Source organism: Tachysurus vachellii, chromosome 17, assembly GCF_030014155.1.
Source record: "Tachysurus vachellii isolate PV-2020 chromosome 17, HZAU_Pvac_v1, whole genome shotgun sequence".
Lineage (NCBI taxonomy): Eukaryota > Metazoa > Chordata > Actinopteri > Siluriformes > Bagridae > Tachysurus > Tachysurus vachellii.
In genome coordinates, this window is record NC_083476.1 from 18,198,979 (window position 1) to 18,226,869 (window position 27,891).

General features: G+C 43.2%; 1 protein-coding gene across 6 annotated transcripts; it reads left to right on the forward strand.

The window, feature by feature from the left end:
• Window positions 1-27,753, forward strand: ankhd1 (ankyrin repeat and KH domain containing 1). 6 transcript variants are annotated; one of them, XM_060890550.1, is made up of 34 exons: window positions 1-452; window positions 10,436-10,589; window positions 12,600-12,756; window positions 14,035-14,197; window positions 14,409-14,556; window positions 14,826-15,059; window positions 15,180-15,274; window positions 15,581-15,818; window positions 15,968-16,159; window positions 16,256-16,365; window positions 16,459-16,546; window positions 16,825-16,952; window positions 17,123-17,266; window positions 17,404-17,506; window positions 17,619-18,491; window positions 18,600-18,733; window positions 18,968-19,079; window positions 19,549-19,694; window positions 19,845-19,987; window positions 20,123-20,336; window positions 20,773-20,948; window positions 21,069-21,231; window positions 21,336-21,431; window positions 21,530-21,646; window positions 21,809-21,971; window positions 22,085-22,583; window positions 22,918-23,073; window positions 23,160-23,309; window positions 23,441-25,095; window positions 25,539-25,712; window positions 25,808-26,062; window positions 26,174-26,349; window positions 26,853-27,017; window positions 27,159-27,753. In XM_060890550.1, exons 1-34 carry the CDS (start codon window positions 177-179, stop codon window positions 27,216-27,218), a joined length of 7,857 nt encoding a protein of 2,618 aa, XP_060746533.1. In that variant the 5' UTR covers window positions 1-176; the 3' UTR covers window positions 27,219-27,753. The 6 variants fall into 6 exon arrangements, with proteins under 6 accessions (XP_060746533.1, XP_060746535.1, XP_060746536.1 ...); XM_060890552.1 differs by having other exon boundaries at window positions 18,603-18,733; XM_060890553.1 differs by having other exon boundaries at window positions 14,050-14,197.
• The last annotated feature ends 138 nt before the right edge of the window (window positions 27,754-27,891 follow it).

The following is a 27,891-nucleotide window of genomic DNA, read 5'->3' on the forward strand; positions in this document are numbered from 1 at the left end:
AAGTGGGGGTAGGTTGTTAGAAAGTTAATGGCTTGGGGGAAAGAGAATCTCTTCTCGCTTCAGGAGAGTTTTTGGGTTTTTCTGAAGTAAAACGGGAAAATTTTATAACAATATAACCCCAAAGAACGCGAGAGGATAACGTTAGCTTTACAAACATACATATTCTTTAAGAAAGTATGCAGGATGCAGTAGCCGGGACGGCAATGCTGACGGACGGCTTCGAGGACGAGATTGACTCGGTGACTCCGCGCTCCCCTGCGCTCGGGATGGGGGTTGGAGCTACACCAGGAGCCGGACTCGGAGGCCTCGGCTTGGGTGTCGGTGGCAAAAAAGTACGCTTGTTCGGCGAGCCGGGCGGCCCGGCAGCAGATAGACTCGATTTCAAACTCACCGCAGCCGCAGTGCTTTCCTCGGGGCCCGGATCCGGCAGCGACGAGGATGAAGTATCTGAGGTAAGCTATCATGTATTTAGCTAGCCAAATATGCTATTAGCTCTGTAATTCTAGCTCGCTAGTTAGCTTAGCTTAGCTTAGCTAGCTAGCGTTACTAAACCAGGGTGACGGCAGACTGGATTCTTAAGCCATCAAATCCCTCAGTTGGTCGAAATAATTTTTTTGAACAATATGTAAAAGTGTGCGGCGTCACGTCTTGTTGTAAACAACGTTTTAATGCTATTCATAAGCGTAACCTCGTCTTTGTGTACAATTTCAACGCTATTTCACGCAACCCACGTTGCCAGTTGCGTTTCCAAATAGCTCGGATTGTGGCAGTGCTAGCTAGCTAGCCTGTTAGCATGTTAGCATCGGGCTGCGACTGACGAAGGCTGCGATTTGGGCCTAAAGACAGCAGCGGGCAACGCAGTCGCCTGCTTAGTAGTTTTCAATATTCCTGCTTAATGCACATTCGTGAGTTTTGTCAGACAGCCGGGCTTATTTGTTGTCGTTATTTAGAACGTTAACGAGAGAGTAACTTTCAGAAACGGTGCTCTGTTACATAGTGATGCAGAAACGTAGCTAGCTAGCTAGCTAGCTGCGTACCTCTTAAATATTAGCTTTTAAGACCGACTAGTTCGGCTTATCGCTGGTTATCTGGTCAGCAACAGACGCTTGTTTTTTTTTCACCCCTGATCTGGGCCAGACAAACCGTGTTTATAAAATCACACTCGGCTTGTTTAGCTGGTAAAACAGCGCTGACGTCCACCCATGGGTTTTTTCGGCCACAACAAACATCTGACACCGAATGTTGTGGAAAGAAGGCGCTCCATGTTGCAAGTCACCTTAGGATAATGTCAACACTCTGACTAGTTAGTTACCCGGAGGATTTGCTCATGTTTGCAGGATCTCATTTGCCTTCAGAGGCGCAAGCCTTAGTCTAGTGTTTGAGAAAAACACGTTAGTCCTTAAAGGTCTGACAGAAAAGTAAGTGCTCGTGTGTGTCGCTCTGTTCTTGCACACAAGTTTTTAGACGTGGATCACACTGCCTTACGATTCCTGGTGGACGTAAAGGATCTGTCAGAAAATATGATCTTGGGTTTCTTCATCATCTCCAAGACCCCTGTGGTCATCATGGTCGTCTACTTTACAGTTAAAACAACTTTAAGCTTCCCCCCCAACTTGGTTATTTCTTATGAAACCTTCATTTCAGGGAAGTAAACACCGAGTGGTGTTAGTAATGACTGTAGCCTTAAAAAACTGACTAACCGACTATCAGAGTGTTAAAACGTGCTCCTCATGTTGTGCTGAAACTTTTTATAAAAATGTGATGCTCGTGGATAAATAACTTTCAAGCTGCTTTCTTTATAAATTTTCTCTGACATTACACACGTTTAACTAATTGTAGCATTAACTATTCATGAGTTTATTGCTGTTTACGGCACCTATTTTCTTATTTAAAACGTTGAAATGTTTAATTGCATTATATTTGAGAGTGTATTCAATTCTGCTGCAGTATTTCATTGCACAGGACATTTACACAGCGCTACACACCTGATGATTTTACCCCCGGTCTCCGGGTAGAGTACGGGGGTGAGTTTGTTGCCTGTTATATCGGTCAACAGGCACAAAAACCTCCCGTCTCTTGGGGTGCTGGAATTCACTCAGGAATTCTGGGGAGGTGTAATGAAAAAAAGAGGAATGTCGTCTAGCAGACATCAGCCTCAGGTGGATCCCGGATACCTGTCCAGTGCCCCCAGATCACCCCATTAAACACGTTTCAATACTTGTGCTTTTTTTAAAACTCTTCCAATCCTGGAGAAAAATGAAAAACAACCCAGAAAATAATTCAGTACGCATCGTTTTAAGTACAGAGTTAACCTCATGAATAATATGTGAACAGTGAATCTTTCAGCCGTGTTTTCTTCTTTGGATCGTACAATTTTTTTTTTCTACTTCAGTTCACATAATTTCCTTCTTGTGTAGATCAATACGTCTGTCTTAAACACAGCATTAGATATCAAACAATGTTGGCTATTGAAAATCTAACTGGAAATATTTTTATTGGATAATTATCAGGCATTATCATCAGTAGTATTGGAAAAGGTTGAAAATCAAAGATTGCAAACTTGCAGGTTTTGTCCAACCTAGATACAAGTTTAGAGTTTGTAAATATTTGCAGGAAAAAAGGAAAATACGCCCATTTTCCACTCTAGTTTATTTTACTAAATGTGCCTTATTTGCATAAATATTTCCATATTTGCAGTCTTAATTTGATTCTTAATGTGAACTTTTGTACCTGCAAATGAAATTAGCTGTAAAAATTTAGCTCCGCAGTATTGTGTCATACAGTGTGTTCACTGGACATGTGGTTAGGTGGGAATCTTCTAGGGTTACCTGGATGATCACTTCCTACTCTAACGGTGAGACGAGGTAATAGTCTTCCTACAGAAAGGTGCTTATGTCACTGGGTAGCTAAACTAGTTTGTTTGGCTTCATAACCAGTGTCCTACTAGTTCCTCATCTGACATGTTCAGCTGCCAGTCTCTCAACACTGAATATATTAAAAAAAAAAAAAAAAAGCTACTCGGTGAATAACGGTTTATTCTTTTATGCATTTTGTGGAAATGAGAATAAATACAAGGTTGATAGACAGGTCTAAGGGTTCTGTCTTTAGCAGGAAGCAGCAGTGTGTGTAACAGTTGTACATACACTTGTGTAGGATTTTTTTTCCACAGGTGGCTGAAGGACCTGGTGCCACACTGAACTCATGACCTACATGAGCAGTGTTTATTCCTACTAAACTGCAGCACGCGGCGATGCAAATGCTCTACACTTACATTCACCGTTTTAGAAGGATGAAATCCAACTCTCAGGCTCTGTCTTCTCTCGTTAGACAGCTACATATTAATGTAGTGATGCATCCATGGTAATTTCTCAGACAGGGTTTTTTTTTCTACTATTAATAGCAAAATGAGTAATGTACTAGTATTGAACAAGAACGTTTTATTTAACTCTGTTTGTGTTTTCCTCTGTTTACCTAACGTGTAATGCACACTACGAGGCTTGTATAGCATTACAAAGTTGATTTTAAATAAGAAAGTAACAACACACGATTGGCTGCGCTGTTATATGAAAATAACACGCGCTGTGATGTGATGCGGCATTACGACCACGTGCCACCACCTTACTTTTTTTTTCTGCAGTCTGGAGTGTGTTGTTCTGCTTAATTGATGAACAAAACTTTGTGTATGGTATCAGGGTTTGATGGGTTTACTGTTGTGGAGCGTCCGAAAGACAAATTAGTTCCTGTTTTTACAAATGGTATAGATGTGAGAGTCTTTCTCTCTCTCTCTCTCTTTCTCGTCAGTTTGTCACCGCTTGTCAGTCTACCAACAAACAAAAGAAACATAACCTCATGTCAACACTGTGTCTATTACAAAGCTTACTTCTGAGACGCCTTCCTTAAATGTTCAATAATTATCTCCTAAAAAAGTAAACACGTCAGTGATTATATGGATTAAAATGTTTGTAATTTCCATTCCTTATTAATTTTAGATTATGTGAATATTGTTGTCCGACCAGTCCTAGTGTACGAGCTGTTAATGTAGAAACAATAACGTGTTAGAATAAGCGCATTAATATTAATCTATCATTCACATTACAGCCGGAACTTCTTTCCGAGTCTTGGGGGGGAAACGGTCCCTCTGACACTAAGTGAATAAGCTAGTTATGTTAGTTATTGTACATATAGTAGATCTGAATAAAAACAGGGTTTTGATTCAGGCAGAAAAGTGCTTCTGTAAAGAAGGAATAAAGTTGGTTCTGTTGGGTTTTTTTGTCTAAGGTTCGCTTGCGTCTGGTGGCCGATTGTCAAGAAAATATCGGTTAAGCGGTGCAACAGGAAAGTGTGCACCCTCTTACTTTCCTTTGCTTTCGTTTGCTGAGTCTAAGATGTTTTATCATGTTACCTGAACCGTATTAATTTGCTGCAGTTTGTTGTCTGTTTTTCTGGGATTGTTGTTAATTGTTAATTGCCGGTAATTGTACACCAGATCACTTCTTTTTTTTTAACGTAAATGAAGTAAAATAAATGATCATTGTATCTGTTTTTGTGTCAGACAAACAATGACTGCTATTATTTGTGCTGATTCGCCATATTTTAAAGAAAAAAGATTTCTTTATTCAGAAAACGTTAAAATTTGGCCACATTCAGTATGTACCGAATCTGTAATAAAAGACTGTGTTGTTAATTCTAACAGAGAAACTGTGAAATATTGAACATTAATGTGTGTAAAGCTGTGCGAAGAACTGGTTCCTTGTTGCTTAGCCTGGCTGGAAATTTACCAGAGGGATGGGAGGCATGGGAAAGCAAGCAAATAATAGACCATCAGGCTGTTACAATGCTTATTGTAGGTATTGTATTATTGTGTTTTGTAACATTGAACTTATACTTTTTTAAGGAAGTAAAACAAATTGACTGTTCAAACCTCATTTCATTGGTGGTTCCAGATTTATACCTATTACATAAACTATACTATAGCTTTTAAAGCTTTAGTGTAAATTTAGCCAGAGGAGGAAAAATATACAGTAAAAACATGATGTTCCTGTGCTGCTGTGAGTCACCCTGAGAAGCCTGTAACTGTAATTCAGAAACTGAGCTCTCGGGTTCGATTCAGCGGGAATCATCATTGCCCCTGATAGGAGTATAGCCATAGATCAGACATGAAACTTGTTCATAGATGATTGGCTTCATTAAGTCTGTGAGGTTAATGGGATCATCATAAAGCAAGAAACAAGCTGTTAGCAAACTAACCACAGCTACTTATCATTTATGGTTGTAGCTCAGATTCGTTTACAGATTGATTTCTTCTTTCCCCAAAAATGTCAGTGTGTTTTGAAACATAACGTCAAAACCGTTTTGGATGTAACTGCCAGTCCGACAATTTAGAAATAATCATTAATGCCATTTTTAATAGAGATTTTAAAACTTGTATTTGTATGCCAAGAATTCCTGACGAGGAGGAAGTTGTTTCCTAACAGTCAGCGCACTATGGTCATATTAGATCTAGATTAGTGCCCTGCTTTTATTCATTTTTTCCTTTTACACGTTGTGTACAGACAAAAATGTTGGCCGAGGGACATATAGGGCTGAAAACGTATGTGTATATAACTGTTTCATTCAATGGACAGAAATCCGACAGGGAAACCGGACAGGAACAAAAACCTGGAAGCGGGAACAAACCCTGGGTTTAGAAATCATCACTCACGCATAGAGAACTGTTGTGCACGGAAAATTTATAGATAATTGTGGAAATGAAAACGTTTTTGAGCATCACATCGAAATATTTTTTCTGTCACGTGTATGCAGCTCTGTCGAAGGGAAAAATACAAACACAACCAAAAATACGTGGCGTTTCTTTTACGTTGTAGATTTGGATTTGATTTCAGGATGCATGTGATTTCAGGATACATTTTTTTTTTTTGGTTTTTCAACTTTGAATCTGAGACATGTAAGAGAGAATTTATGCATTCATTTATTTTTATGGTAGAAACTAATGATTAAGTCGCTTTCACCCCATACCTTTGCTGGATGTCTTTAGGGGGTATTTTCCCTACATCCTCTAAAAATCTCACGCACCAGAACCAACACACTTTAGCTGTGTGTAATATGACTGGCTCATGTGATCAGTCTGTCTGGATCTGAGTGGGAGAAACTGAAATGTGTTAAGTGCACGCAGAAAGGTGCAGCGTGTTTTGCATCTCCTTATGAACAGAAGCACAGTGTAGGATGTGCCATGTGTCAGCATTTAGTATTTTCTTCATGTGATCTTAATTTTTAGTAGTGAGTTCTTTACTATTTTTCTGTCACGTTACATACGTTTTCATGATTAATATTTATGCAGATTTATCACTTATTTTATTAAGTTGAGAAGAGCTAACACAGTCTGAGACTTGCCATTTCTGTTACTGTGCTCAGTAAATATCACATTTGAGATGGTTCACGTTCATAAAAACATAAATGTAAGTGCATTGTTTTTTTAACACGTATGCACATTGTAGCTGCAAAACGCCGTTGTTATGACTCCGCTGTAGCTGAGATCACTTGTCCCCACCATGCTTGTCTGTAAAATAATGGAATTCTGCACTGAAGCCAGGACTGTAAATGTATGAAGTTTTTAGCAGTAACTGTGCACGTTGTATGCGATGAACAGCAGTGGAGATTATTTTATTCTTGCGTAGTAAAGAGTCTCCCTCATAAACACGCCGTTTCATATGCGTAACTTTGCCTACATCTCTGTTCATGTCTTACACTTTATCTGTTCAGCAGCGCCGACGAGGGAAGCTAAGTGGCATCGAAGAAAGGTGGTTAAAAAATATAACAATATTACAAGCTTTGTTTTTTTTTCCCGTTTAAAGCTGAGACACGAAGTCTGCTGCCGTTTAAATCGCCCGACTCGACAGATTTTGGCAAATCCAGATACCTCAGCAGGAAAGTTTGGCTTTATTTTTTCTGACATGTTTAACGTGCAAGCTGCATTAAGGTCCTTCTCTAATGAATTCGTAGCAGACGCTGATTGAATGACTGCACTGTACTGTACAGAACAATGTGTTGCTTCTCTGAAGCTGAGCAACATAAACATAGAATCCAAGCGGATTTGTTCTCCCTTAAACCTAAACAGGGCCAGACTGTGGGAAAGTTTTATTCCCCCCCTTCTCTTTGTTTTTCCAGTTGTTTTAGTGTGAAGGAAAAGGACAAGGAACCTAAGTTGTGTCTTTGCGTGCACGAGCTAGCACAAGATATACCGCCGTTGAATGTTTGCTAGTGTGTTTTGTAGCCGAATGCAGCGGATCTCACAATAACTGGAATAGTACTGTCCCGTCCTGTGTGTTAGCTAAGCCGGAGGAAAAACACCCCATCTTGCGTTCAGAGCGTTGATGAGGTAATAAGATTCCCTTGTTGGACATGAAGCCTCTCTCTTGTGACTCAGCCTCTCCCTTACTCTATCTCTATACGCGTTCTGTCTCTCCAGCTGCCTCTTAGGCACTCCCTTGCATCTTTATTTGTATTTATTTATTTATTTATTTTTTGCGATGATGCATGTGTGTCCCAGAAGTAGCGTCCACCATTTGAGCTGTACATGCTTTTAATTATTCTGTCTACAGATGGACTTTTTGCTGACCACACCCACCCTCACTGCCTTACTCACTTTTTTTTGTGGGTCAGCTCGTCTTGGCAATTCTGTGAAAATGTTTTCATAGAAAACCCCACCCGTTTAGCCTCTAATGCAGCAGCGATGCTTCAGCCTGGTTGCGTTTTGTTTTTTGCTTGTTTGTTTTGTTTGTTTACTTTTATTATTTTGAACGAAGAACGAAACCTTCTCATGTGGCCGACGGGACACGTGTACAAGACATGCACTTCCCCGTGTTGGTGTAGCGTGCTTGTGGGGAAAAGACGCTGAATTATTTACACCTGGATGTCATATAACTGCACTCAGGATGGAGATGGTCTGTCTATTTGAGTTATGCACAAAGCATGAACACAGAATGAATACACACGGTTTATACTCGTAACGCATACGAAACGTCATGAATCGTTGTCATAGTAATACTTTTGATTTTTATTTTTCTTCTTTTTCCCTGATGAAACCCAGTTGATGCTATGCTGTCAGGCTCTTCTTCCGATTGATAGACACATCTGTTTGTTCAGTCATTCTGGCAAGTTTAAAATCATATCCATGCTTTGCAATATGAATTTAAACCCTACCTTAATAAACATTCTGGAGTTTTCTGTTTACTTTCGACTGATAGAAAACCCATGACCTGAAATGCTTGAAAAATATTTGGCTTGCAGCCCAATATTACAAATTCAAGTCCTTGTGTGTTGTATAACATCTCTCGGTGTTAGAAAGGGAATACTGAAGTGTTAAATTGGATCACATTACATTTAATGTCATTATAGGCTCCCATGCACACTGTTGTCAAAGTCACTAGTAATTATGTAGATTAGCTCTGCTGTGTGCTCGAGCCGCTGCTCCTCCCGTTCACAAGAGCCTCTGTGGGTCAGCAACACTCTCTCACACACACACACACACACACACTCATACACACACCCACATTTGCTTGACTGCTGCAGTGCTGCATGTTGTGTGTTTACAGGACGTTGTGCCTTAGGGGTGGAGCGGCAGGTGCGTGGAGGTCAAGGACGTGGCTAGGGAAAGGGGAGAGAACAACCAGCTGATCGGCTCGTCTTAGTGCTTACTGTAATTCCACTGAGGCTCAGGGCCTAAATATTGCACGTTCCATCTCCAGGCAACACGCCTACCTCGTGGCCCATGTGAACTTTGTCACCAGAGCCCTCTTGTGTTAATTAACTGGCTTCACTGGACAAGAACCCATAGTAGTGGCTGGACATGTATTTTGTCATGCCGTCCTTAAAATGCGAAGGTTTAAATATAGAAACAGTTTGGTCTCAGGGATTGTTGTGTGCGGTGATTTGGCATGAACTCGGCCGACTTAATTCACAAAAGTCAAACAATGCCACCGGTTGATCGGACACATCTCCAATAACCGAACAGCTTCTTGACCATTTTCTGCCTTATGATTGAACGTCAAAGCATTTTCAGTTCTTCGCTACAAACAGCACAAGTGATGAACTTGTTGTTAACTTTATGCACTGTTCTTTCTGTCGCTCAGGATGTAATCATGAAATAGGGACCATATGAGAACCTAGTCTTAAAACAGTGCATTTGTGGTTGATGGTATTTAGGGACTGTCGTCTTTGCGAATTCTTTATTTTTTACAAAAATCAAAAGGGCAAAAAGATGTAATCACCTAATTAAACTTTGTTTGCAGAAAGATATTTTTGGAGATATTCCAAAAATACACAGCATTTATAACAGTGGCATTATTAAGATGAACACATGATCACGTGTTCAGGTCAAAGTACAGGTGCGCAAGGGGTCAAGGGTGCCTCGGAGACGCGTTATCATCCAATCTCTCAAAACACATTCGGAGGTTGCATAAGACCACATCACATTTGTAGTGTAAATGTGAATGGTCAAGAAGGTGGGAATGTAGTAGTCTAGTGGTTAAGGTGTTGGACTACCAATCAGAAGTTTGAATCGAAGGTCCACCAAGCTGCCACTGCTGGGCCCCTGAGGTCGCTCTGGATAAGCCTGTCTGCCAAATATTGTAAATGTTAATTCTTCTCACTGCATCCCATACAGCAATGAAGGACCAACTAAGCACCTGCATCTTCGCTAGGAAGACACGTATACAGTGTTCAGAAATTGCATTAACCGAATGTGTGATGCTTTAGACAAAAGCAGCTTCTCATAGCTTCATCCATGGTCTCATCTCCCATAAGTTTTGTTAGCAGATCAAAACGATTAATACTTTCAAAACAGCCCATTACGGTGCATTAGAGATGATTTGCAGGACATTTCTGCATGACCGTGAATGCAGTGGAAGACAGGCGTAATAAATGTGCATGACGGTCTTTCTCCAGCAGAAAGGAAGTATGAAACACGATTGTAGGTGTCTGCTGGAGACGCATTCATAATGCCAGGTGTGAACAGTCGTGGGTCTCGGCTGTCCGCTCGTGATTCGATCTCTCAGGATGAATGTTATTACCAGATGTGAACAGGGCCGAAGGTGGTTGTAGTATGATTGATACCAAGGCCAGATGGGAAATCTTTAAGTAATTGCATCCGGGCATAAAAAAAGGGAGGAGAACTGCTGGAACTGGGAACAGATAACTAAATCAATCAATAAATAATGGCAATAGGCAAAATGCATTTGTGAGGTAATATTTTGATCAAATATACACGCTGTTAATAACTACAGTAATGTAAAATCCCTAACGAGAAAGCAGTAAGATTATAAGCTTGAGCAGTTATATCGATTCATCTGTGTCATGATGTGCAAATCTTGTGGAACACTTTACTGTCAGGTGTTTAACTGGATGTTCAAAATGTTTCTGTAACTCTTTTACCCTACAGGTGGAGTCATTCATCTTAGACCAGGAGGATCTGGATAACCCAGTGCTAAAGACGGCGTCAGAGCTGCTCCTATCGACTGCAGCCGACGGAGCTGACCTCAGAACAGTAGATCCAGAGACACAAGCACGGCTGGAGGCGTTACTAGAAGCAGCAGGTACGTCCCGCTACATGCTCGCTCAATCTCGACTCACAGCATCAGCCCCTGATGGTTCTCACCCGCCTGCATGCCTTTACTCACCTGTTTTCTGGATTCGTTTCAGAGTGAATTAATGTTGTGTTGAAGCTTTGGCTCACCAGCCATGTTAGCTGAGTGTGGCATATAGTGGCGTCCCGTTTAAATAGTATCCTTTGTTTACAGTGTACATAAAAGTAAAGCAGCTTTCCAGTAAAACGTGTAAAACATCTGCATGTGTGTATTAGGAGTTGACCTGTATGTGGGTGTTAGTGATGTGCATCCTCCCATAGAAGCACATTCTAGAGGTGATGAGAGACATATAATTACACAGCTCTACTGAAAGGCGTATTTTTAGCGCTTAACGTTTGCCACTTGTGTTTACGTTCAGCCAGAAGCGTGCTGAGAATCTATAGGCGCAGCAGCGATTGGCTAGAAGAGGCTCAGCGTGTTAGATCTGACGGGTGAAGCAGTACAGGCTAGCCCGGTCCTGTGAGTTGATGCTTAGTTCAGAGCAGCGCCAGGGGAGATTAAGAGGAACAATAATTTCAATACAGCAGCCTCGGCTCTGATCATGACTCAGCAGTGGCATTTAGTAAGCTTTGCTGTATGTGCGTACGAACGCGTGAGTGTGTATTTGTGCGTGAGTGTGCATACACGTAATCCTCTGTGACCATGTAGAATTAGTGCACGCCTCACCACTTCCCTCGACGTACCTTTCTTAGATTTTTAGGCCGTATTCATGGCCGTCTACGAATGCTGCTTTTGTGCTGTTTTCCGTGTGTATGTGTGTGTTGGTAATATAGCGGTCAACTTGTTGTCCAACCTCAGTGTTAATAAGTTACACAGTATTTATGCAGGTTACACAGGTGTTTGCTCTTTCCACTTGGCAGACTCGCATTTGTACATAGACTGTGTTGCCAAATTGCCATGTTGTTATTTGCTGTTTTGGAAATTTTTTTATTCTTCCTTATGTAGGGTTCTATTCTGTGAGAAGATTTTGCCTGTGTTTCTGGTAGACATACTCTACTTTTACTCGTTAGACTTGTTGCTATCATGGTTTAGGGAATATATTCAGTTTGTTTGATTAATGATGATTTGAAGTGGGTTATGTCAGTAGTAAGTGTTTTGAGAATCCAGGTCTGTGCATAATTTGATATTTTGTGACTTATGACAGATGCGTCCCGATGCTTGTTAAATGTCTTGTTGTGTAAAAAGCGAAATGGGAGTAGATACAGTATTGTCTTCAAGTAGACAAAGATTTGTCATAGTGTAAAGAAGTGAAGAAAATCGGAGATTATGCTAACAACAAGGTGAGCAAGTTAGGATGCACTTTACGCAGCCCTCGTGAGAAATTTATGATGGCTGTATTCCTTCATGACTCTTGGGGATGTTTTCATGTGACAAAAGTTCATTTTCAGACCCTGAAATGCTGAATCTGCGTCTTGTGTAGGTTTGAATCGCTTCTCTATTTTAGGCAGTCACAATCTAGTTTTGCTTGTTATGCCATCACGTACTTAAACATGTTTTTTGTTGTTGTTGTTGTTGTTTTTGTTTTTTTGTTTTTTTTGTATTTAAGAGTAAGAGTAAGATTTAAACCGTTTGTTTAAGAGACAAAGAGGGCCCAATAGACCCCACAACACTGACAGGCTGCAGGTGTGTCTTTATTTGTATACAGTAAAGCCTTACAGTTTAGTCTGTACGGTAGCTGTGGTCTCATGATGGACATGTCATTAAAATACTATACGAATTTAACAAGAAGCATTTTTCGTCGTATGTAATTAAGCCCACCAGTTTCCAGTTTTATAATTATCTTGTGTACTCCCCTATGCTGCATGGTTTTAAACATGACTAACCAGTGGCGGTGTCTTCCTTTTTGTGTGTGTGTGTGTGTGTGTGTGTGTGTGTGTACGCGCTTGTGTGATGTGCACTAACTCTGGATGCCTTTGGCCTTGAATGCTGCGTGTTGCTGGTGTGTGGCTGATGCTGCAGGCATTGGTAAACTGTCCACTGCCGATGGCAAAGCCTTCGCAGATCCCGAGGTGCTGCGCCGCCTGACGTCATCAGTGAGCTGCGCACTGGACGAAGCCGCTGCCGCCCTCACACGCATGAGGGCTGAAAACACGCTCAACGCCAACCAGGCAGACAAGTAGGCATCTCCTCTAGCTTATATACTTCATGCTTTCACACATTTCTTTTTTCAGTACTTCAGTACTTTGAATTGAATCCTTTTTTAGGCTTCTTTTTTATTTAAAGTTGGAAAAGATTTTGGAAGAGAAATTCTCATGAAGACCTTCAATAAATAACAATAAACAAGTAACAGCTGTTAAACCCTTTATTTAAAAATGCGGTGCAATAGGGTTACCTTTTTTTTCAGGAAAAGAGACGAGTGACACAGGAATATACAGCGTAAACCGCTCATAGGCTGCCAGAAATGCTGCTGTATATTTTGACTGAGATTTTGCAAGTTCCTGGAGCATTTCTGGAGCTACAAATACCATTCTTCCAAAAGATTTCATTTGATGATGATGAATATGATGAGTGCTTTCAAAATATTTTTTATAGATGTTTAGCTGGGTTGAGTCATTGACTGTTACAGCTGTAGAATATGATTTAGGGTTAAACCATATACTGCTTAAACCATTGACCTGGAAGAGGTGTAGAGAAATGTTTTATCCAAATTTTTTAGTCAAATTTCTGACCCTAAAAACGGTAACACCTTCGCAACTTGACACTCAGGAAGGTGTCCTCAACCTCGAGATCAGCATGTGCCTGTAAATCAGCATCAGCGCTCACACAGTCCACGATACATTAAATATTACTTCACTACTTAAAATTAGTTTAGAATTGAAACTACTTAACCATCATAGATGCATTAGTTGATTGCGTTTAACACTGACTAAACAGTTTAGTTCTGAGAAAGCAAATACATCTTAAGGCTGATTTTATAATTGCTGTCACCTACACATACATGAGATGGAAACCTGACGGACAGAGAGGCTTTGGATATGGTGTATGTTCATGTACACCTGGTGAACGTGATTTATATTTGTACATATATACACCATTACCATTGTTTACCTGGCTAGCATTTCACCATCAATACACATCATTATTGAGATGTCACCCGTTTGTTTTTCCCTTGAATTTGTCACTTGTCTGTATTTAGTATGACTCAATGTTTTCTTCAATAATAGACTTTCTAGATTTGTCAGAATTCATTCCACCTTGTTATATAAATTTCTCATGTTTATTCTAAACCATCAAAGTGTTATATAGTCAGCTATCAGCTATTCTCTGTACATTCAGTTATCTTGAAGCTTAGCGTATTGTATTTGTAGTTCCTCTATAGTATAGTCATATTCTTGGAGGGCCAGTCAGCGTAGCTAGCTTAGCTTTGCCTGCACAGTCGCGGTAATTGTAGCAGTCTGGTTATTTTTAGCCGTAGCCTGCCTGAGGCCTGCTCCGACGGAGACGTAAACGCGGTGAAGAAGCTGCTGGACGAGGGCCACAGCGTCAACGAACACACAGAGGAAGGAGAGAGCCTGCTCTGTCTGGCCTGCTCCGCTGGATACTATGAGCTCGCACAGGTAGGGCCCCAGAACCTCCTCCCTTATGCACACACACTGCACTTTTATGCTGCTTCTGACCAAATACACTCGTAAGCAATACTTCTGAGTCTGTTTTTCTTTTTAGGTATCTTACTTTAGCATTTCTATTCTAATGTTGTGTAATGCGTGTGCGTGTGTTTAACCCGAGTCTTGAATAATATTTGGTGGTGGTTGTTTTTGTTAATTATAGGTCTTGCTGGCGATGCACGCTAACGTAGAGGACCGAGGCATCAAGGGAGACATCACGCCTCTCATGGCTGCTGCTAGTGGTGGTTACGTAGACATCGTCAAACTGCTCTTGGTTCACGGAGCAGATGTCAACGCACAGTCCTCTTCAGGTACAACAAATTTAATAACAATTTAAGTCTGAATTTACCCTAGTATTCGAGTCATTTTTCTGCAGTCACATTAATCAAGTCAGTCCTATTGGATTTAACCTCACACCTGGTTGAGCTCAGAATAATCCTTACAGTGGAAAGCAAGGATATGTCATTAAAATGTATTAAAAAGGAAAAAATGTCACAAGTAATATGGAGCATTGTGAGTGATTTGAATGATCATTAATTTCACGTTTAATTAACGTTATTGGCTTTCGGTTGTTTTGTAGGTAACACAGCACTGACGTACGCCTGTGCTGGTGGTTTCCTGGATGTCGTAAAAGTTCTTCTAAAGGAGGGAGCCAACATTGAAGATCACAACGAGAACGGCCACACGCCCCTAATGGAGGCAGCTAGCGCGGGCCATGTGGAGGTGGCACGTGTGCTCCTAGAATATGGTGCAGGGATCAACACACACTCCAACGAGTTTAAGGAAAGCGCTCTCACACTAGCCTGCTATAAAGGTACGTGTTGGAATCACCAGTGCACTGAGTTTATAGTAAATGTTATTTCACTATTTTAAAAAAAGTAAACGTTTATACTGTGGAAAGGCACAGTGTATGAGTATTCTGGCTTTAATACAGGGCATTTGGACATGGTGCGGTTTCTCTTGGAGGCAGGAGCTGACCAGGAACACAAGACGGACGAGATGCACACGGCACTCATGGAAGCCTGCATGGTGAGAACACTGCACTCTTTATTCTGCATATTCACACAAACACGTTTGCCTAAATGAATACAATCATTCACAAAGAGAAAAATAGAAAAGTCTAAAGAAGCAGTCATTATAAAATTTCTATTGGATCTGCGCTCTCTCTCTCTCTCTCTCTCTCTCTCTCTCTCCCCCCCCCTCTCCCATTTTTACTTTAGATATGCTGACCTTACTGTCAGTACATGAAAATTGTATGCATGTCAAAATAGCTCTTTCTGTTCGTTCAGCCTGCAGTGTTGTAGCTCACAAAGTTTTCTTCTGTGCTCCATGCAGGATGGGCACGTAGAGGTGGCACGGTTGCTGTTAGACAGCGGTGCGCAGGTAAACATGCCAGCGGATTCGTTTGAGTCGCCGCTGACCCTAGCAGCTTGCGGTGGGCATGTGGAGCTGGCAGCACTTCTTATTGAGCGAGGGGCAAACCTGGAGGAGGTCAACGATGAGGGATACACTCCCCTTATGGAGGCTGCACGTGAGGGTCACGAGGAAATGGTGGCTTTGCTCCTGGCACAAGGTACACAGATCTCCAATATGTCACTAGCTAGATTTTCTGATGATGGGACTAAGCAAACTCATGTACATAATTTACATAGTAGAAAATTTTCTAGTCCAATTTTTTTAGTCCCATGACACCAGTGAAACGTACTCGTGTGCTGTGATTAGGTGCAAACATCAACGCTCAGACGGAAGAGACACAGGAGACGGCGCTGACACTGGCTTGCTGTGGGGGTTTCTTGGAGGTGGCTGACTTCCTCATCAAAGCTGGCGCAGACATCGAGCTCGGATGCTCCACTCCTCTCATGGAGGCTGCGCAGGAAGGACATCTAGAGCTGGTCAAGTACCTGCTGGCTGCTGGTGAGTCTCCTGTCTGAAATTATACCAATATATTATAATGAGCTGCCTTTGTTCAGGGATTTGTGGGTCTTAACTGCTGCTGTTCTCTGTTTTTAGGAGCTAATGTCCATGCCACGACAGCCACGGGGGACACAGCGCTGACATACGCCTGTGAAAACGGACACACAGATGTAGCTGATGTGCTGCTTCAGACCGGAGCTGACCTTGTAATTGCCTGCCTTTTTTTTTTATTCCTACCCCAACTGTGTGCTGATGTTTTTGATTCTAACTCTGCTAATGTTCCTTTATTTTTTAAATAGGAACATGAGTCAGAAGGTGGAAGGACTCCACTGATGAAAGCAGCCAGAGCAGGGCATCTTTGCACTGTGCAGTTTCTAATCAGTAAAGGTACGGAGTCGGCTGCTCGTCGGTAAAGCGGAGAATATATTTAATGAAGCATACTACATTATATCCTATCATCCATTTAAATAGTCGGATTAGAGAAGCTAGCTGGGAACACTGATAATAATAATATGTGGGAATACAATAACGTTGTGTTACGGTGTGTTCTCCTGATCTTCTTTTCACATGTTCAACCTGTAAAAATCTTAATGTGAAGACTAATCAAAGCAATGTCAAATGTTTTTGGATTCCTCTAGTTAGTAACTTGTGTTCTGTGCCTGTAGGTGCTAATGTTAACAGAGCCACAGCCAATAACGATCACACAGTGGTGTCTCTCGCCTGTGCTGGAGGTCACCTGGCTGTGGTGGAACTGCTGCTGGCTCATGGTGCAGATCCCACTCACAGACTGAAGGTGAGTCCCTGAAGCCACTTCTCTAGCTGAGATAACTACAGAGAATTTTCATTTGCAATTTTAAAAAAGAAAAAAAACTTTACCACAGAAAGTTCTATGTCCAAGTGCTTTCTTCATTGTGTAGCTGCTGTAGTATTTGCTTAATTTAGTCTTTTATCTGTCTCTCATAGGATGGCTCAACTATGCTGATAGAAGCTGCTAAGGGTGGTCACACCAATGTGGTGTCCTACTTGCTAGACTACCCAAACAACATTTTGTCAGTCCCAGCACCGGATTTATCTCAGCTCACGCCCCCCTCCCATGACACATCTCAGGTTCGAAGATGCATCATGCTCCATTTGAAATGCATGCCATCAGTTGCCATGATTTGCAGCCATGTGTAAATATCTGAAAAATGTATTAGGTTGCTTCAAAGACAAACACCCGATTGTCTAACTTTTCCTTCATTCAGGCTCCTAGAGTCCCATTCCAAGCTCTGGCCATGGTGGTACCACCTCAGGAGCCAGACAGCGTGCCGTCCACCATTGCCACACCCCCACCCGTCACAACTAAAGGTTAGTCACCACCAAGAATATGTCAAAATGCCACTAAGGTTGCATTTTGTGCAGTCATAGTTTTTGTCCAAATGATTTTTTGATCTTGAGTTTACTGTGTTCTGTTTTTCAGGGATGTCAAAGCAAAGGCTGAACACTCTGCAGAGCAATACTGTGGCCACAGGGGGGCTGGACGCTGACCTTCTCCCTCCATTCCACCCGTACCAACCCCTCGAGTGCATTGTTGAGGAGACGGAAGGCAAGCTAAACGAGCTGGGCCAGCGCATTAGCGCTATCGAGAAGGCCCAACTGGAGTCGCTAGAGCTGATCCAGGGCGAGCCGCTCACCAAAGACAAGATCGAAGAGCTGAAGAAGAGCCGTGAGGAGCAGGTCCAAAAGAAGAAGAAGATCCTGAAGGAGCTGCAGAAGGTCGAGCGGCAGCTGCAACTCAAGACGCAGCAGCAGCTCAACAAAGAATACATGGAGGGCAAGATGAAGGAAGAGCCGGGCCAGGCGGCAGGGGTGGAGGCACCCAGCACCCCCCTGCCACCACAGGCCACGCAGCTGGGCTCCAGTACAGGGTGCAATGATGACGACAAAGACCAGACGCTCCCTGATGATGAGGATGATGAGGAGGGCGAAGAGGATGATGAGGATGAGGATGACGGAGACTATGCTGAGCTCCCACAGGTGGACACCATCCTGCACCGAGAGGGAATACAACAGCCAGCACCACCGCCTCCACCTCAGCCCCTCAGCCTCCAAGGACCACCTCCTCCACCGCTACAGTCCAGCTTTGTCCCCATTCAACCTATGAATGCACAGCAGTCCACAGACTTCGGTAGCACAGAGTACCCAGGCAGCAGCAGCCCGGACCTGCAGAGGGTAATGTTGGGCCAGCAGCTGTCTGGGCTCGGGCCGGGTCTCCTCGCACAGGCACCGGATGGCCTCATGGTGGCCACGCCTGCACAGACGCTCACAGACACTCTGGACGACATCATGGCAGGTAGGTTTACAGCAACGCTTTCCTTTATCTTTTTGGATCTTTTGGAACGATTATAGTGGTTATAATTTTTGTAAGTAATGACACTCATGCTATATTTCTTGTCTGCAGCAGTGAGCAGCAGAGTGCCTATGTTAAACACTACAACCTCACCCATACCTCAGCCCACAACACAGACGCCCATGAACACTGTCTCCCCATCCTCCATGCTCCCACTCTATCCATCTGTAGACATCGATGCACATGTAAGCCCTAGGTTAACTCTTGTTACCAAACACACTACTATGATTTAACTGGACATATTTAGTTTTGTTTTTTGTTTTTTTTTTTTATTTGTTTTGCTCGTTTATAGGTTATAGCACAGAATGGGGCCAAAGAACAATTAATGCAAAAGTCATAGCACTAAATTATGAGCATAATGCCAATAAATCGTACTCTACGCAATACACAGGTTTGATGGTCGTTTATTTGTTTTTCAGACGGAGAGCAATCATGACACGGCTCTGACTCTGGCCTGCGCAGGTGGCCATGAAGAGCTGGTGTCGGTACTCATTGCACGTGGCGCCAACATTGAGCACCGGGACAAAAAGGGTAAGGGCTTCTTGCAGACTCCGTAACATTTATCTTAAAAATAAAAAAAAGCAAGGGGGGCACGGTGGCTTAGTGGTTAGCACGTTTGCCTCACACCTCCAGGGTTGGGGGTTCGATTCCCGCCTCCGCCTTGTGTGTGTGGAGTTTGTATGTTCTCCCCGTGTCTCTGGGGTTTCCTCCGGGTACTCCGGTTTCCTCCCCGTCCAAAGACATGCATGGTAGGTTCATTGGCATTTCTGGAAAATTGTCCGTAGTGTGTGATTGTGTGGGTGAATGAGAGTGTGTGTGTGCCCTGCGATGGGTTGGCACTCCATCCAGGGTGTATCCTGCCTTATTGCCCGATGACGCCTGAGATAGGCACAGGCTCCCCGTGACCCGAGGTAGTTCGGATAAGCGGTTAGAAGATAGATGAATGAATGAATAAAAAAAAACAAATTCTAAAGTTATGTTCTTACTTTCCAATCTACAGGGTTCACTCCATTGATCCTGGCTGCCACAGCAGGTCACGTTGGCGTTGTTGAGATCCTCCTGGACAAAGGAGGAGACATCGAGGCGCAGTCTGAAAGGACCAAAGACACCCCTCTCTCCCTTGCGTGCTCAGGCGGAAGACAAGAGGTGTTGAACCAACATCAAAATTTCCTAGCTTAATAAGTGTAGATTTGTGTTAAACCATATTACACTGCCATTATAGACTGTCATATTAGACCTCTAGGTCACCAGAAATGTCCTTATTTCCATAAGTAACTTTTTTTTTTATGACTACAGGTCGTAGAACTGTTGCTTCTTCGCGGTGCAAACAAGGAGCACCGAAACGTGTCCGACTACACCCCACTCAGCCTGGCAGCCTCAGGAGGATATGTCAATATAATCAAAATTCTCCTCAATGCCGGAGCTGAGATCAATTCCAGGTCAGACAAGTTTATCTGTCTGGAGTGACCACCTTTCTGTTCTTTGAGTTTTGACTTTGAAGAGAGACTGTGGAAAGTTTAAAAGTGATTTTCTCCCATCATATGTTTGTTCGTCTGTTGCCTTTTTTCTTTAAGGACGGGCAGCAAGCTGGGCATCTCTCCTTTAATGTTGGCAGCAATGAATGGCCATGTACCTGCAGTGAAGCTGCTGCTGGACATGGGCTCTGACATTAACGCTCAGATCGAAACCAATCGCAACACAGCACTGACACTGGCCTGCTTCCAGGGTCGAGCTGAGGTGGTCAGCTTGCTGCTGGACCGCAAGGCTAATGTGGAACATCGTGCCAAGGTCAGTTACTACTAACATCTTTAATGATGTTGCTGGGAAAAATGTTCATTTTAGATTTGTGCTGCAAGGATATTTTAATACTGATATTTGCTTCTTTACTTGACCTTTTGTATTTTTGTAAATCTGTTTTAACTGCACAAGGCACTAGAATTATATTTACAGCATAAAACCTGAAACAAACCAACATAACACTTTCATTGTATAGGATTGAGTTGACAGTCATGTATTTTTTTTTTAGTGTACTGATGGTTCAGTATTTTTAATTGGCCTCAACCTTAGCAACATCTACTGATCAAGGTTAATCTAAGCACTTAAGAAATTTAACAGCAATGTCTGCGGGGTGTAATAATGCTTTACCTTCTTACCCTAACTACAACCCTACGTGCACTGTTTGGGCCGTTGTGCTCTGGGGTAATTTTTAACATCTCCGTCTCAGACGGGACTCACCCCTCTTATGGAAGCTGCATCTGGTGGTTATGCTGAGGTGGGCCGTGTGCTGCTAGATAAAGGTGCTGATGTCAATGCCCCTCCTGTCCCTTCTTCTCGTGACACTGCCCTCACTATCGCTGCAGACAAGGGCCACTACAAGTTTTGTGAGCTTCTCATTAACAGGTGAGTAAAAGAAACAGCAGGGTTCTTTTAAAAACCTAGGATTACATGTATTCCTGTTCTTTTACTAATCAGTTTTAGGTGATCGTTTTGCTCTTTTTTCTCTTGTATTTCTTCTTGTAGAGTGGCTCACATTGATGTGCGTAATAAGAAGGGGAACACTCCTCTGTGGTTGGCTGCAAACGGGGGTCATTTTGATGTAGTGCAGCTGCTGGTGCAGGCGGGAGCCGATGTGGACGCAGCAGACAACCGCAAGATCACACCTCTCATGGCAGCATTCCGTAAGGTAGGCAGAACACTTTGGGGATACTGATTCCACTGCAGTCAGTCGCATAAATGTTCGATTTTAAAATTCAGAACAGGGGTGATTCTGACTGTATTTTTTTTTAGGGGCATGTGAAAGTGGTCCAGTATTTAGTGAAGGAGGTGAACCAGTTCCCCTCTGACATTGAATGCATGAGATACATCGCCACCATTGCAGATAAGGTATGGAATAATACATTTTTGGAGTCAACAGATTTACAAGTTTCTAGGCATGTAAGTTCAAATATTATTTATTTTACTGACTTCTGTCTGTAATCCAGGAGCTGCTGAAGAAGTGTCATCAGTGCATGGAAACCATCGTGAAAGCCAAAGACCAGCAGGCAGCTGAGGCTAACAAGAATGCCAGTATTCTGCTCAAGGAACTTGATCTTGAGAAGGTGTGTCTAAGATTTAGATATGAACTTTCTGTGATTAGTAATTTGGTACAATATAGTGCTAATGCATCATAATAAAAATGACAAAATCCCCCTTTATTTTATAGAAAACAATCAGGATAGGGTGAATCAATTCCATGTTTCCCTCTTTCTTTTCACCCATAGTCCCGCGAAGAAAGCAAAAAACAAGCTCTTGCAGCAAAAAGAGAGAAGCGTAAAGAGAAGCGCAAGAAGAAGAAGGAGGAACAAAAGAAAAAGCTTGAAGAGGAGGCAAAAGTGAAGGATACGTATTCTGAGACACAAGACCTGAAGGAGGACTCTGCTGAAGGTATGTTTAGTATTTATTTATTTATTTATTTATTATTACCTTAATTGATTTTTTTATTATAATATAAAATGGTCTTCATTTCACCTTGATCATTTCTTTGTTTACGTTTTCAGAGCCAGAGGTTCCCATTGAGCCCCCAAGCGCCACTACCACCACCACCATTGGCATCTCAGCCACGTCTACCACGTTCACCAATGCCTTTGGTAAAAAGCGGGCCAGCGTGGTTACCACGCCCAGCACCAACCGAAAGAATAAAAAGAACAAGACCAAGGACTCGCCCACTGAACCCATCATACTACAGGACCCTCAGGTGGCGCTAGCACAACAAAAGGCAGACAAAAACAAGATCCACGGTGAGCCACGGGGCGGCGGGGCACCTGGAGGCACCAGCGACTCTGACAACCTGGACAGCACAGACTGCAACAGTGAAAGCAGCAACGGCAGTAAAAGCCAGGACCTGGCTGACTTATCATCTTCATCCACCTCGTTTTCTTCCTCCGCTCCCACAGGGACCAGCCAGCCTCTACTAATGGCTGAGAAGAGACAGGCCATGTCGCATCCCACTTCTCGGGAAGAGAAGGTCACCGTGTCCATTTCCAGACCACAACAGAAGTAAGTTTTCACCAGCATAGGCAGAAATCTCCACTGCTTGTTGTGCAATTTGGCCTAACTGATTTGCTGTTTGGGCAAAAAGAGTCATGTATCACTGCAACAGCACGTCGTTGGGATGCATTTGAGATTCTAGAAAAGACGTGTTTTATGTGTTTTTGAACTTTGTACTATACCATATTCTCTTTCTGATGATTTAATAGTTATTACAAGAGCAAATCCTTATTGACCTGAAGTGTGCAAAATATTGATCTATTGTTTTGACCTTTTTATGCACTATAACTTCAGTAGGCATGTATAATGTATCTGTTCCTTTTTCTATTTTTCTATTCTGCAGATCTCATGAGGTTATTAGTGACTTGACCCCCAGTTCCTTGCCCACATCTTTCAAGACCATTTCACTGCCAGTCACGTCACCTAACAGCAAGATGAACCTCACCAGCCCTAAGAGGGGCCAAAAGAGAGAGGAGGGATGGAAGGAGGTTGTACGAAGGTAAGAGAAGTGATATAGAAAAGTCACAGGCTGTTGTTGTGTGCTTTATATTAGAGTAAATGCTCTCAAATTTGATGTGTTTGTAGGTCAAAGAAGCTCTCGGTTCCAGCCTCTGTGGTATCTCGAATCATGGGCAGAGGTGGCTGCAATATCACAGCCATTCAAGATGTGACAGGCGCGCACATAGATGTTGACAAACAGAAAGACAAAAATGGCGAGAGAATGATCACTATCAGGTGAAGGACCTTCATATCTGTTTTAAATCAATTTCTTTTTTTCTTTCTTTTTTTTTAATAACATTACATTTGCAGGACTATTGCATTAGTATTATACTTTCAATACCTTACACACTCAAACTGTTTTTCAGAGGTGGCACAGAGTCCACACGACATGCTGTCCAACTGATCAACGCGCTTATCCAGGACCCTGCCAAAGAGTTAGAGGACCTGATACCTCGCAACCATATTCGTCAGCCCGGGACAAACACCAAAATTGGTTCCACTTACACCACCTCCACAGGGGCCACTAGCACCACTGCGGCCAGTTCAAAAGGCCTGTCGTCAGTTGTGCCGTCCTCCAGTGTGTCCTTCCAGTCCTCTTCCAACTCAACCACTCAGCAAGCTAGCAAAATGGGCAAAAATATGGCACCTGGTGTTAGACCACAGTTTGTCTCTCTGCCACCGTTGGCCTACACACACCCCCAGTTGGCCCTGCTCGCAGCGCAGACCATGCATCAGATTCGTCACCCACGTCTGCCAATGGCACAGTTTGGCGGCACTTTCTCTCCCTCACCCAACACGTGGGGCCCGTTCCCTGTGCGCCCTGTGAGCCCTGGCAGTGCTAACAGCTCACCTAAACACAGTGGCAGTGTGCCCCCACGCCCTTCCAGCTCTGCCCCTGCTACCGCTGAGCACCTTGCCCCGGTATCAAGTGCTATCATTGCCTCTGGTTCCACTGCCTCTCCCACCAGCACTGTCCCCTCCAAAACACCTACACCCACCTCTGTAAGGAAGCAGCTTTTCTCTTCTGAGCCCAAGCCTACAGCGGTGCCTGCTGTTGCCACAACTGCAAGCAGTACTCCTGCTGTGCAAACCCCTCCTGCTCCCCTCAGCTGTGCTCCAACGACTCCCACGACCCCTCCACCTATGCCTGCCCCCATCGCACCATCTACACAGCATACTCAAGCTCTGAAAACAGAATCCACTCCCGCTGGTACGCCTGCTAAAGAAAAGCCAGTGGTTGATCTGCCTGTTCCTGTTTCTACTGCCCCGTGTGAGGGCTCCAGCCCTTCTACCCCCCTGCACTTCCCTGCATCTCCCTCTGCACAGCCTGTATTGCCTGTTCTGGCTGAGGTCAGACAACAGGTGCCCCTGCCCTTCACCGCCAGCACAGAACCAAGTTCCTCCTCCACAGTCCAACCAGGCGTCACCCTGCCCGTCTCTCGTCCTGTACCGCCCACCACGGTCAGCAGCACAATCGCAAACACCAGCAGCACCTTACCTCTCTACACCACACCTGCTGGAACTGGGGTGTCCACTCGCTTACAGCCCCCGACAACGTACTACCCCATGGGACCTGGAGCACCTATGCAGGAGCAGCAGTCTGTTTTCGTACCATCGGGTGCAACACAGGAGCCGCATAAGCAGCAACAGCAGCCTACCCAGCCTAGCTTAGCCACAGCTAGCATGCCACCCCATTCACTTCAGATATCCTCTACCATGGGCATGTTAAATGGGTCACAGGTGCACCTTCACAGTGGCAAAGCTCAGCTACCGCCGAACTTTGGCCCTGCAGCTCTTTTCAATCACTTTTCAAGCATCTTCGACAGCAACCAGGTGGGCAACAACCAGGTGTGGGGGGCCTGTCACCTTCCAACTCGCACTCCACCAGAACAGCCCTACAGCGCCCCACCTGCTTATATGGGAGGGATGGGGCAAATGGAGAGCACCATGCCTCCACCTGATGGTTCCAAGGCCCCAGGATATCGTTGTACGTCCCAGCGAGTTGTCTCTAGCCCCATTGGTGAGATGATTAAAAAGAGCTTGAATTTCTTTAAAAATCAGAAGTACTTTTTTCTTTTTTTATAGAAAAGATAACTCACATTAGCCATAGCGCTACATTATGTATCCAGGGTCACAGTAAACTCTGCTAGCTACAGAGTGCACTGTATGTACAACAAAATGGGATTTTGAAAATGCCTGTAATAATGCCTGTTGGAAATGAACTAAATACATATTTACACATTAGATACATGCAATGATAATTCAGATAATAGTTAAATGTGTTCTTACAGCTTTTAGTATGCTGTTATTTTGTTAATCTTACGATCAAATTTAGTTATATTCAATATCTAGCTATAAAACTTACCTGTGCTTAGTTTTATGCTTTTCCTCTACACTGTCCTGTTATTGTTGAACTAAGCTGATGTCTTCTCTCGATATCTGTGTTGTCTCTTTGCTCTTTAGGCATGCACCCCATGGACCCCTCAGGCAATTCCATCTCTTCTTCCACCGCGCTCACCAGCTTTGCCACAAGCATGTCAGCCAGCCCTGTTTTTCTGCAGGGCCCAGCTCCTGTAGGAACGCCCTCTTTCAGCCGACAGCACTTCTCCCCTCATCCTTGGAGCGCCTCCACATCCTGTATGCTGTAGAGCTCTCCCTCTACGTTGCTTAACTTCAAAGATCATATGCATGCAGATGTTTTTGACAAATGCATTTTATTGTGTGTTTCTTAGGTGAGTCTCCAGTGCCCTCCGTGTCGTCTGGAGCATCTTCCCCTTTGTGCACGTCCACCGTGACACCTGCGCTGATCCAGGCCAAACCTAGTAGTTCCTGTCAGCAGGACCGCAAAGTGCCCCCGCCCATCGGGACAGAGCGCCTGGCTCGGATCCGGCAAACTGGCTCCGTCAACCATACCATGCTGCCCACCAGCTATACACCGCCGGTTGGACAGGGTGGCATCTGGTCTTTCGGTGTGGGCAGTGCCTCCGGTGAGTTAACTGAGCGAAAAATTTTGATTCCTTCACCAGCTTTGGGCCAGCCTTGTACAAATTAAAAATATGTAATCCCTTATTTTCTCTATCCATTGCTCTTCTCTATAGAAGCAATGTCAGGCTGGTCTCAGCCCATGATGGGTGGACCTGTGATTCACCAGCAGCTGCAGGAGCAGTCAGCCTTTTCTCAGCACCAGGCTATGGAGAGAGATGACACGGGCATTGTGGCTCCATCTAACACATTTCACCAGCCCATGCCCACTAACTTTATGGATTTTCCCAAGGTTTGAACACCTGTGATGTCCTCTCATTAAAAATGTTATTAAAATGCAATATACTCATCACTTGCATGGCTCCTTTTTTTTAATTATGGAAATTAGGTCATATTGTGCATGTCCAATGTTAAATAATATAAAATGTTGTTATTAAGCAAAACAAACAAGCAAACAAATTTGTTTAGTGTCCATACCAGAAGAGGCAAAAAAATGATCTTTATGGACTTTAGCTATATTTTCAGTGACATTTTTGTATTCCTTTTTTCTGCCCTGCTTCTTACAGAGCAAAACTGTAAGAAAAAAATTTATGATTTTCCTATAGTAAGTTTAAGAAAAATCACTCAAGGGATAAATGTAAAAGACTAAGACATTTGAGACTTTATTAACCCTGAATTGCATCACATGCTTAATTAGGACCTGTGTAGCTGCTTCTATGTTAAAACCCAGTTATAAACTTGTTATAATGCAATTCATGCTTAGCCCCAATCTTTCTCCCCCATCCTCATGGCTAGGGGTTGCCAATGTCGATGTATGGTGGCACGATGATCCCTCCTCACCCACAGATGGCCGAGGCTCCTGGAGGCCCCATGTACAATGGGCTCCACACCACCGACCCTGCCTGGAACCCAATCTTAAAAGTCGTCCCCAGCTCGGCTGAGAATACAGATCCACAGCAGGTAAAAGTACTGACAAGACTTTCCAGGAATTAACAAGAGATCTGCAGCTACACATTTAAGTACATTTACACTTATGTTAATTAAGGTTTCAACGTGAAGATGCGTAATTTACCTTAATTATTGTCATTATTGTTGTTTCAGGTGTGGCCTGGGACTTGGGCCCCGCATGTTGGAAATGTGCACCTGAATCATGTCAACTAAACACAAACCTAGACACTGAGAGGCATAGGAGCAGTAACAAGACATACACGTTAAAGAACAAGATAATTACCTAATTACCAAAACGTTAACCTAGGCGTGTCCCCTTAAAAGTTAAACAGAGTTTCATGAAATTTGAGAGACGGACACCTTTGATGTGCCTAACAAAAAAAAAAGAGAGCGAGAATCCAGTGTGGGCTTTAACGTGTTTACCACTGTCTATGAACAAATTGATTGCCTGTTCAACAGGATACATTTTGAGTAGTATAGCCATTTTGACATTTAAGCCCAACGTAAAGCGTTCTTGGTCTGCAGGGCTCAGTAGGACAGTGCGCTATTTATACTCGGCCAAGAACTAGATGATTACACAACGAGAGAAATCAGACCTTTTAGAGTGGTAAATACATGTATAATTGTTTACATACTGAAAAAGGGTTAAAATGAGAGTAAATTTCATGTCGTATAGTGGCTCTACTTTATGTAGCCTGTATTAATGTGAAATATTTACCTTAATATTCAATAAAAAGTTCGAAATGTATACAGGTGGTGTCCTGCCTGTCATTTGCAGTGATTGTATAGACAGAGACAGCGTTTACCACAGTAATTATATTACTTGTAAAAGAACAACTTTGTTGATGAGGTGGTTCAATTCCACACTTTATGCAAATGGATGGAT